General features: G+C 37.1%; 1 protein-coding gene across 2 annotated transcripts in view; it reads right to left on the bottom strand.

Annotated features, from left to right (window-relative positions):
* Positions 1-1,322: 1,322 nt before the first annotated feature.
* The window catches only part of LOC149040592 (uncharacterized), a 19,439-nt gene continuing 8,399 nt past the window's right edge, over positions 1,323-12,362 (bottom strand). For both annotated transcript variants that reach the window (XM_089182925.1, XM_089182924.1), the window contains exons 2-7: positions 6,412-6,655; positions 5,655-5,799; positions 4,693-4,857; positions 3,405-3,638; positions 2,605-2,726; positions 1,323-1,746 (exon numbers count right to left, since the gene is read on the bottom strand). In XM_089182925.1, the coding sequence (XP_089039051.1) occupies positions 1,599-1,746; positions 2,605-2,726; positions 3,405-3,638; positions 4,693-4,857; positions 5,655-5,799; positions 6,412-6,655 (1,058 nt within the window). In that variant the 3' untranslated portion in view covers positions 1,323-1,598. The remainder of the gene's footprint in view (positions 1,747-2,604; positions 2,727-3,404; positions 3,639-4,692; positions 4,858-5,654; positions 5,800-6,411; positions 6,656-12,362) is intronic.

Raw genomic sequence — 12,362 nt, 5'->3', positions numbered from 1 at the left:
ATGTTTAGACCCACATGTTCAAAGGTGAAAAGACAGTTTTACTCAGTGCTAACAAGGATGCTGCATCAGCGCTGAGGTATGCGAGATGAATTTGCCATAAATCCCTCGCCGACGACGCTTATAGAAAATTGTTAAGTAGGAGACCAGTATTTACATGAAGATAGGATCCAATTACTCTCTCTTGTCATTGTTTTCAGGGGAAACGGGGAGTAAATCAGACGAAACCGACATAGTATAAGGAAAGGGGGCTACTATATGGAGAATTGATGGAAGGGGGGGGGGGGGGGGGAGAGAAACATAAGAATATTACAGAACCTCATACACCTAATTCCAATATGGCCGACAACACTTGTACGCGACTGGGCCAGATCATGAAGTCGAGGTTACTCAGGAAATATCTTGGAGAGCAAGTTGCTATGATTTGATATATCGTGTGAAAACATCGTCTTTATCTTCACTATTTTACTATATATCTACATATTATCGATATGCCTACAAGCTGTTGTGTTCCTCAATGTAAAAAAACAGGGATTTACAACGCCAACAGGGGAAAAAGCGGGGAAGGGTTACCATAAGGATATTACAGAACCTCAGGGGGAATCAGGTAAATTTTATCGTGGTATGGTGATACGACAAAATCCTCCGACCCTCCCCGGGGAGGGCAGGGTCGGATCCCTGATTTCTAATTGGTTTGTTCATTACTTTCTTAGCAAGCAAAACATTTTTCCGTTCCTGTCAGTCAGTTGATGTATTTCTCCCCTTTTTTTCTAGAAGATTGTGTATGGAGGTTTTGGCAAAAAGCCGAGTGAAGTTGAAATTGAGTCTTACGAGCATTACGCCTTTGGAACTAGCAACGACTTAAGAATTTCCCAGATACTCAAAGTCAACGTTTCAAGGTACAAGTCACAGCTGTTTATTATTCATCATTTGATTAATTGTTTTCAAACAGGGCTTCAATGAAAGAAATGCTTTCTTAGAGATAGATTTCTTGCTATAAAATGTAGCTCAATTAATTTTTTTTTAAAAATAATGTTCTTCATTTTCATGTCGCAGGAAAGGTGTGGTTCATGCAAAGTATTTGCCTCTTAGAGTCAAATTTAATCACAAAACCAAAAGACTCCACCCTGAGCCTGAAAAGAATGCTCAATGGATCGAAGTCTGTGGAGCTGAGGACGATAAATGCCAATGTCGCAACGAGATCATTGCGACCAGGAAAGTAGCTAGCAAGCGCCTTTTATATAATTAGTTAATTACTCATAGGGTTATATTTCTTCCCTATGAAAGGAGAGAGGTTGCATTGTCAAGGTCGATGACAAAGAACATAGAGAATTTAACTATACTTTATTACATAAAATGTGGTGTTTTACAAGGTGTTTAACGAGGACTTAGAAAAAACAATTATTGTAAAATAGCTCTAATTATTTACGCGTGTTTGATATAGCTAGTAAACTGCCGACACTTCATCAGCTTTTCGCACCATGTAAAATGTATTTTTGAAGATGAAATAAAATATCATATTGTTAGGTAAGAAATTTGTTTTAAATACTATTTAGAAGTTGAAGTGTTTTTAGATCGACTTCTTTCAGAGAGATTTGATCCTAATTGTTGAGACATTTACAGTGTTGATCTTCAGCTCCGCATACAGTGATCCATTTTGCGTTCTTTGTGGGTTCAGGGTGCAGTCGCTTATTTTCTTCATCGAAAGCGACTTTCAGTGGAAGATACTTTGCTCCCACGACTCCTTTCCTATAAAGAGAGATGATTGAATGAAACTGAAAGAAATTGAAAATATACAAACTATTTTCTCCTTATTGAAAATGATTGCTTGTAACTGATTATTCCGATCAAAATCGCTAGAAAGTCTCATTTAAAAATATCGCTGTTTTTGAAAACACGCTGTTTCAGTTAGATGTACGTAGACATCCAGAGTACTGCTGTCTCATATGACATCTCAGCTATTGTTCCAGATCCATTTGCCAGTTTTCATCAAAAGAATATCAACTATTTATATTCTCTCGTTTTCAGACAATTTTTTTTCTTTGTATGATATCTTTATTACCTTTATATTTTTCTGTATCACCAAAAAAAAAGTTTGTTCTGTACATGTATTCACGAATTTGACACTCGATTAAAAAAAAGCCCTGTTATTCTACTAAAAAGTAAGTTTTGGCACTTTTTTAACTGAAACGACCCTATTAACCAAAACGTTATTTGTTTCCTTCGGACCCAAAATACTCAAATAATGTCCGATCAACGATGATGATTCTTTTCACTGCCTATAGCTGACAACAGTTTACAGACTGGTTAAGTGAAACATCCAAAGAACTTCTTTGACACTCGAATGTCAGTCATATCCGCCTTTCAATAATGACCAAACATTCACATTTTTCATAACTATCTGACTCTTCCTGTATCACTCTTTAATCCCTACACGTATTCTTCAGATTTCTCTTCATGGACAAAGGTATCATAGCAGCTAACATTAATGCATCTTTCAGATGCCAAACCACCGCTTTCTTTTTGTTTAAGTTGATGCTTGAAGATGAAAAATTTGATTGTGGTTTAAAGAAGCCCTGGAAAATAAGATGCAAAGTGGTACTATACCTTGAAACGGTGACTTTAAGCATCCGGGATAGTTTCAACGCGTCGCGGTTCCCAAGGACAAAGTGCTCATATTTCTTAATTAATTGTTTATTGGGTTTCTTGCCAAACATTCCGTAAACGTTCTGAAAAACAAATTGAACATGGATATAGAAACTTGGAAGTACCGTCAGAGGATTTAGTCAAGCCTGCACAAACAAACTAAGTAGGAGCGAGGAAAATAAACGATAAACATACAAGTACAAAAAAGAAAAAAAAAACAAAAAAATTGAAGAAAACGGAAAAAGAGAAGTATGAAAAAAAGGGAAACGAACGCTAGGAAATGATAAATTATGTATGATGTTGAAAGAGTAATTTTCTTTGGAATATAGCAGTAGGTAGAGGTAAAACGTATCTCTTCAAATATTTATCCCAAAAGCGAGTTTAAAACCTTTCACCTTGCTTACTACATCTTTGCATGAAAAAAGCTCCTTTCTATATTGCCGATCTAAGCAGTATCCTCGAAGCTAGTTTGCCAAATATGAACTTAGTATGGCCTGGCTTGCCGAAGAATTCCCTTCCTTTCATTTGGATGTTCGGTGTTAAATAGGAACGTCCGACTTTCGAATCATTACACGAGACGTTTAATATTTTTTTCTTTTCCCATACTCGAGAAAGACTGAAATATTTTGGGGAGAGGTCGTAAGGATCGGGCATGGCGAGGTGTTTACGTCGTGTCAACCACCCAAATATTTTCCCACTCGGTCTTTCCATTCAGTCAATAGGTACTTGTAGTCACTGGTTGAACCATATGAATGCGTTACCGGATCAACAGCACTTGGTGGTTGGTTAGTATGAAAAAGAAAATTCCCCAAGCTGTAAGCGATAAGTTTATCATCTCGAAGACAGTGATCCTGAAGAACGTGTGGATGAGCTCCAATGATCATATCCACCCCAAGAGACATCAGGTGTTTGTTTATGTGCTTTTGGGAGGAGACGGGTCCTAAAGTGAGCTCTTCACCATAGTGCATGAAAGCGACTATAATGTCAACTTTGGCCTATGGAAGTAAAACAAAAAACAAAAAACAAAAAATGAGGTAAAGTATAACTATACAATACGCGTGTTATAGAATGACTAGAAGGATAGATCCTTATTGTATTCATATAAAAGATGATGATATGAAATGCACAGAAATCAAGTTAAAACTCGAAGTGGATTATGAATAAATTGTTTCGGGGAGCAGGGATGGCGCAGTATGGTGAAGATTGTCACACTGACTTGAGTTTGTCTTTGGTTTTCACCCTGATCCGAGGGCTTATCTCCAGGTCCTCCGGTTTTCCTTCCTCCGCAATATCAACATTCTAAATTCCAATTCGACAAGGAAACAGTGGACAAGAAAGCTACCTCGTAGAATGTCCACTGCTATATCTCATTATTATTATTATTATTATTATTATTATTATTATCATCATTATCGATATTATCATAATTACTATGTTTTGAGCCGCACAGGTTAAATTTGCAAGCCAGCCAAAGATCATCTCGTTCCTAATACGTGGCTACCTTAGTTCGGCCAGGTTGGTAGCAACGTCCAACTAGTAACTATAGGCGCAGGTTCTATCACGCAGAAGATGGCATTTTCTTCTTGTTTACAGTTTTTCACAATTTGAATAACAACTCATTCTTTACCTAAATGCTACGTTAAGCTGGCCTAAGAAGAAAATTATGTCATTTATAATTCTAAGCCTTTTCCCTTCTACAACAAAAAGATGAATAAATTATTTCTTAACTTTCAGTTAGTGTAGTTTTCAGTTGAGTTTCGGATTACTAAAACCAAAGGTATCACAACAGTCAATATGAGCGATGTTCAACATCATTATTACCTAACGAGAACACAAAGTATAAACAGGTAACCTGCATGAAACGCAGGTAAATGCTGATAACGAAATCATGGTTGGTTTAAGTTGAATTTCGTTGGTTAAAAGGAGGCGCAAATTTTCTGGACCAATCACAAGGCGAAGTAAAGCAAAACCAGAGTAATCCTGGATCAGTTTCGACACTCAATTAAAAACTGCCCCGATAATCATAAAGCTATTAAATTTGAGTAAAACCTTCTTTAGCCTCCTGATGTCTCTAGTAGCGATATCATCTTGATAAATGGCGGGACCCGAGTTGAACAACTTCCTCATTTCGCTGCAGTTTTTCATTGTGGAGGGTATTGCACAATAACCGAGGAATGCTATAGTGATTCTGTCTCTTTTAATAATGAGAGGTTCCTAAAAAATGACAACAAAAATATTGATATCAGCTCAAAACTGGTTTAAGATGTATCTGTTAAGATCTAACAGGAGTAAATGTAACGTTAATAGCGGGAGATACTGCTGTATGAAATTTGATATGGGCTTGTTTATATTGAGGTGGAGTACCCCGGGTAGGTCAGATAACCCGTCTGTTCATATATATAACCTCTTATTTTATCTTGATCATGTTTACATAGTAACTGGAGAAACCCGCCTAGCCGGATTACCCGGTTTGCTGTGGAGGGTAACCCTGTCAAAGGCATTCCCAATTTTCCTCAAACTTCTCAAGATGCAGTAACCCACCTAGCCAAGGTTGCGTTCACGTTACATTTGCAGGCGCGCTAACAACCTCTCCCTGGCCTCAATGTGTACTGGCCCTAAGAGTACCCAAATGTTGCAAATAAGCTACAGTACACCTGTCTAAATTGATAAATTGTGAATCGCCCGTTAAGCCGACCGACAGTTATGAAACCTTCCTAAACCCTGTCGGGTAAATAATCATTAACTGTGATGGTTACACAGTATACGTCTCGTTGGAAAGATTTGCAGCACTCTTCTAGACGCTCCCTTGCTGTTCACAAATCCATTCGGTTATTAATAATATCCGGGTCACACGATATTTATTCAATATTGAAAGCTTAGCAAAAATGTCTAAAATGTTAAACACATGTAACATAGTTGTATTAGTTTGAGATTAAATCTCCATGCTTTCTCTAAATATTCTTTCATTTCGTTTCCAGGAAAACGGGGTTTAAAACAATTCGTTAGTGTACCTGAGAGGAATCATATTTTCCAAAACTTATTCCAAAATACTTTATACCCGTCTTTTCCAGGACTTCAGTGGTAAAATTAGCTCCTACACCGCCTAAATCGTTCAAGTGATTGTTGGCAATAGTCACGACATCAAATCCTGCAAACCTGCGTGGAGGATCCAAGAGTATAACTATCGGGTATATGCAATGTATACCCTGCTATTAGGCTTGAAAACTTCTCATTGCAAACGAATAATTCAGACCAGGTCCTCACTTCTGAGATGGCTGAAGACGGTGCTAAAATAATATTTCGCAAGTTACTTTCATATTCTTCCATGTTATGAAATTCTTTTATCGTATTAATGAAATTTGTTTCTATATTTTTTTAAAATTCAGTTTGGGATTTACTTAATTAGTATTGATCAGATTCACTTCAGGCCAAGCAATAGGCGGGCGGAATCAATGTATTTGCACCTGTTTATTTATTAATTTTTTGATATCGTTTGTTTTGTTTTATTTTTTTAACTGATGTAATGCAAACCTTACGATAATGATCTCAGATCAGTCTTAGATTCAAATGTTATTTTGAACATAGAATCATTTCTTCACGCTGTTGCTCATCTCGAGATACAACAGACGGTATTAAAAGAATCGATACTGAATGTGAAGGCGATCTTGGCGATCTTACGGAAGCTTGTGCTGACTGTGGAGGCCTCTTTAAAAACGATTTCTTCCTTTTGTAAATTTAAACTTTACCAGTTTCCGTTATGATTTTCACCTGAGCGCTGATGCAGCTTTAGGAGTGGCATATAGCAAAACTGATTTTCTCCCTCGGTAAAGGTGATTAAGAACATGTTGGTTGGCAAATGGCGACTCCAAATTACCCACTGAAATGTCCGCCTCTCTGATGAATGGAGCCACGTCATTGAAAGTATCATTGTACGTATGGTACTTGTGGTCAACATAGTATTTGATGGGGCCAGCAAAGGAAATATCTCCCACGAACAGTAATGTAACTTCATCTAAAATGTTCAAAGAAGGCAAATACGTTGATATTACAATAAATATAACTTACAATAACATTTGGTTTCGAGATTTCCGTCGCGTGATTGTTGATAATATAGACTAAGGTTTTTTAAAATTTCGTGCTATTTTTAAAATGCATTCTTGTTTATTTTTTCATGATTACCTTTATGATAATAAGTAATGGTAATAGGACTGAGTGGAGTCCATTTCGGTTTGTATCCATACGAGTGATAACAAAATCAATAAATACGTGAAAACTTGTAACTCTAGAAACCTGTTATAATATGAATGAAGAGAAATAACAAAAACAAAAAAGTTAAACCTCGTCAAAAGCAGATAGTCAGTCCCCTCACTTTGCTCATTACAAAAGACTATAAAATCTCTTGTTCGCTTTCGGTCGTAGAATAGACTGCGAGTTTCGCCGCTAATAAGATTGTACCATTCGTTAAGGAACCATGATCAATAGATTTATAAAAAAGAAGTGATAAATTGAGTACTAAGAAAAATGATAACATCTTAAATGACGACCATCAGCCTTTCTGACTTCTTGTTCAAGGTGGCTCGAAATGCTCTCGTTATTTCAACACACCAATTATTTGATGGATCATAGTCATTCCTCAATATTCCCAGAAATTATATTGAAAGAATTTTAAAACGAGTTGGGGACCACCAATTTTGTAAGTGAAGTAAAAAGTCATCTTCATGAGCACTTTTTAAAATAAATTTTTTAATAAATAATAAATAATTTGTGTACAGATTTTGGGCTTCGATTATTATAATCCAAGTTATTTACTAGCCAATTTGAGATCGTACGAGAAACGTTTTGAAACGCTGCCATACATCACGCGAGCAATATGCGAAATAAACCTAGAGGAACAGTTCTTAAGAGCGACCGGTCATATTTCTTCGCTGATCAAAAGAATGGACCGGAACGACTACATAATTTGCTTTATAACATAACGCGCGTGCTTGCCCCTTATAAGTCCTATCGAGCCACTATGAACAAAATCTTTATTTACGCACGCTCGAGCGTAAATAAGATGACGTGAGCATTTTTTTTTCACCTAACTTCAGATTTTCCTTCCTGTTAAGCTGCAGTGCAGTTTTCCTTCTCTTTGAAATATGGAAGAAACCAGCGAAGAACTGCCCAATTTTTCTATCGGCATTGACCATTTAGATCCTGATCCAACAAGCAACAAAAATAAAGCTGAAAAAACTTGCAAGTTGCACGTTTCGCGAATTTGTCTTGATAACTTCGGGTCTTTGACTTGTAAAATATTTTTTAGTGATACGTGAGTTCTTTGACTTTGATTTTCTCCATTTTCTCCGTAAATTTTGAGCTTTTCGTTCACGGTTATTAGTTAACTGGCTCAAATTTTCTCGCACAAACCAAAGTATAAAACGTGGAGTGTTTCTGACCAGCAAGGGGACGTTTGTTTACTTTTTTTGTGCGTTGTGAGAATTTTGCACTCTATCACAATAAAAGGCTTATTCGCGCAGATCCTTGTCGTCGCTCTGTTATGAAAGAATTTGCTCATGCTTTAAGCTGTGCGTATATCGAGTTATGGATGCACTCGGAAAATTTGGAGAGCAATCGAAAAGCTAGAGCTCTCGGCTGCACCTCGAGCTACTCTTACGCATTTTTCGTGCTCTCCAAACTTCCCGCGTGCATCCATAACTCGATATACGCAAGCTAAGCATGAACAAATTCTTCAATAATTAGCTATAATTTGGTCATGTACAAGAGTTCAAAATTTACGTGTACTTACTCGGTTACTTAAGCCTACTAAATGATGCCATTACAGAAGGCTAAATATCTTCAAAAAACGATTTTTCACACAAAATTCAGTCCGAAATAGTTTTCTCGCAACCAGTTATGAGAAGTTGGCGTTAAGACCGCGTTTTGCTCAATTATACAGGCACCACTTTTAAACAAATGAGCAAGTTTTCAACTTTAATAAATCGTTGATTTTGAAGAAAGTAAATGCAGACCGACATTGTAAATGCCAATAGCGTACTAAAAGGATTGTTTGGGCTCTGTATGAATAAATTCGTTCCTATGGATTCATACATACCGCCCGAGAAAGGAAGGATTCTTCTTTCTAATAATATTTAATAGCGGGCGCAGCGTAGTCCCATAATTATACGAAATAGTAGGAACCCATCAAGCCGAAAAAATTTGGACGTGCGACCGTACGACCGACCGTACAAGGTGCTACCTTTAGCATGCGCGGCCAACTGTACCACGGGCACTATCTTAGCCATTACGTAATGGAAGGGTGAGGGAGAAGGTCATGCACAGGCGCGATTGCGCGCGTAACTTGGATACCCCATTAGTGTGCGCCAGGAGACACCGGCAGATGACAATGAAGTGCGCATGCTCGAGTGTCGAGCTTCCGTGTAGCGTACCGCGGGCACACGGCTAGGCATTGCACGAGGGTTTCACGCGGGCTAGTGGATGTGAAGCCGCGTAAGCAAATAATTTGCAACCCGCGTTTTGAGCCCGAAATCAAACCAGTGAGGTTGAAGTTGAACAGTAATTCTCAGTATTTTGCAATATCTAATCAACTCGCAAAATAACAATACCGGCAGAGCTAAAGCTTTATCAACAGGAGGAAATTGTTATGTTTCAAGTTCGTGGAGAGAGGGTTTTGAGTGAAAATAGGATGAAAAGAAAGAGACTGAGCGACCAAAAAAACAAGAAGTAAAAGACGTAAAGCGAGTCGAGAAAAACGCGCAAGAAAGTCAGAGAGGACACCAAAATAGGCAGGATACGGTGAAAGGAACGCGAAGGAGAACAAGAAAAGACATAGGTAAAAAAGCAAATATCTAGCGAAGAGCAACGTGAGAAGGAAATACAAAGACGCTCCTGAAAACAGACCGAGAAGAGGTCATCAACAAAGAGAAGCGAACTACAAAGGATCCGACAAAGACTAGGAGGTAAGTCGTGTCTTATCTGGGTTTTCTCTAACGCTAAGGTCCAGAAAAATTCAAACCTTTTTTAACAATAGTCGTTTGATTCTGGCTTCAGTTTATAATTAAAATCACGTTTCGGTAAAACAATGACTTTGGCCTTCATCGCCTAAAAACCCTCACGCCGGTTCATCGCTTGAATAACATTTCAAAGTGTTCGTATTTTTCAATGTATTTCTTGTTCTGTCGTTTGGAATGTTTTATACAGTTGTGGTGTTAATGGAAGAGAAGTTATCTTACGGATTTCGTTTTGTCTAGCTAGCTTTCAAATGATAGCGAACGGCGAGCGCCAGTTTCTACCTCTTTCTCTCTTCAATCACCTGTCGCAGGACTTACTCTGTTCATTTAAAAAAATCGCGCTTTGTCGAAGAAGTGATGTTTTAGAACGAAGTGGTAGCCTTTCCCAAAATTGAAAAAAATTAGATTGAGTCAGCGATGTCTATGTTTACATTAAGTTTGACACGGTAATTTGATTTTGACAATATTGTCATGTGAGAACCCGTCGAATATCTGAGAATTAAATTATGGACCGCAGATGTGTGGTGCAAACAAACTCACGGGTAAAGTGGAATTAGTTCTACTGCTGAATGAGTGAACTTCATTGTTTAGTCATAGTACTTCTCAGCGCTATGTTTTCATGCTTCCTACTCGATTTGTACGAACTTCGGGAAATAATTTCAATTGTCTCACAAAACATGGAGCCACTCTCTCTTCTCTCAACATCTCGAGGCGTACTTACTGCTCGGGTTGTGATGAACATGCTTGCGATACGATATTTTTTTTCCTAATGCTGGAAACTGAAGAATCAATATCTGAAATCGATAGTCATCACATTTTGCAAGAAGTGTCTGAGCTGTGATCGTGCAGTTAAACAGGGTCTTGGCAATTTGAGTTCACATGCACGCTTGTAAGCACATGGTTATCAGTAATTAAGAACGATAAATCCGTATTTGTAGCACAAGCGAAGCACATTTTAAACTTTCCATACGATTTTAGGAAACTATATTTAATTGACACTCGATAAATTGACCTGCCATAACGCGTTGATTATTTAACTATCTTGTAGCTCTAAAAGCCCGGCTTATGACTCTGGAAGTACTGAACTTGATATGTTTGATACACTAGGCACCATTGAAGGAGGAAAGTTAGAATAAAGTAATTGTGTTTACGACCGTACATTGCACCCGGTTTACATAATTATGTAGACAATTGCTTTAAAAATACCTTTTATAGCTTTCTTCAGAAGCAAAGGCAATATGCCTCTGCTTTATTTTTATTATAGGGGGTTTCTTTTTATGTAACATATATCCATTCCTTTAATTTCCTCCTTAAACTGCCTGCAAATAATTAAATTCTATGTTTGAATTCAAGTGTAAAGAAAATAAAACAGTAGTGTTGCAGAATTCTCTTTACAGACTGAATTCAGGTGAGAACATCAGTAAACTAGTTGATCCTCCTGAATCTTTAATTTTATTGCCCTTGTCTTTTTCACAAAGCCTCTTTTATATCTCTGTGTGCCAGCCAATGATTAAAATCTCAGTGAATAGGTATGCCATATTTTAGCAGTCTTTTTAAATTCCAAGTTTTTTGCATTTAATATTTCAAAATTCATAGATGGCATTCTCTTTTCATCCATGTAAAGAGATATTACACATTTCTTAAACTAAAATCATGAAGTCAACTTAATTTCAATGAGTTTGAAACTTCATTGTACATAAGAACACTTTACATTTATTTGCTGTCTTTCTGGTACATATGATTACATAACTCTTTAACTTTCAAGTTTTCATCAGCAATTCTCTTTGCTGTCTGTCGTACAATTTATGTGATGTTTGGTTGGAGAGTTTGGAATTGGATCAAACATGAAAAATATTTTTTGGTGTGGCTGTTGTTCTTTGTTGATCTTTGTAGCCGAAAAAGCTGGTAAAGGCACTGAACTTCATTTATGTACAAAAGGCACCCTTCAAGGTGGAAGAGTAGAAGACCATAGACTGATGTTTACCAGGCAGTTGCACTCACCACAATTATATATTTAAGCATTACTCTACATATGTAAAACTGATTACATGATGTATATAACCCTTTACACCCTATCATCAGTATGCATATTCTCCATTCTGTTCTCCATTCATTTCCTGATGTGCTGGCAAGGAGAATTTGTTTAACAATCAAGAGGTTCTTCAGTTGATTATCGTTTCCTTTATTCTCATGACCTTAATGCTTAATTTAGGAATGATATTGAAAGGAGAAATTAGATACTGGTCACTCTCAGGAATTAAAGTGTTAATAACTGTAAACATTATATATGCTCCTTGCATTTGTTGGCAACAATAGTTAAGATTGTTAGGAAAGCAAACAGATCAACAGAAGACCATGAAATCAGAGAAACTGTAAACTTTATGTTATGGTAGAAGAAACGATCACAGAATACTTAAGAAGGGAAAATTGAATTGTGTCAGCCAATTTACTCTACTGCCCTTCATGTTTTTGATCAAATAAAATTTAATCAGTTGTAGGGTTTGCTTACAATGTGTCAAATCACCAATGTGGACTTGATTCTTCTCAGATGTTAGCTGGTAAAAGATAGATACTAAAAATAGATGACCATTAGAAAATGTACGCATCTTTAAAAAAAATCACACTGAACTGGTGGCGTGATTGATTTGTGATATTTAGAATGACAGAAGCAGGAACAACGCATCAGGCTTTTTCCTATTCATTTGTAAGTTT

Source organism: Pocillopora damicornis, chromosome 9 (assembly GCF_964200805.1).
Source record: "Pocillopora damicornis chromosome 9, jaPocDami1.2, whole genome shotgun sequence".
Classification (NCBI taxonomy): Eukaryota; Metazoa; Cnidaria; class Anthozoa; order Scleractinia; family Pocilloporidae; genus Pocillopora; species Pocillopora damicornis.
Note: the sequence above shows the minus strand (reverse complement) of the source record. Positions and strands in the feature narration are given on the sequence as shown.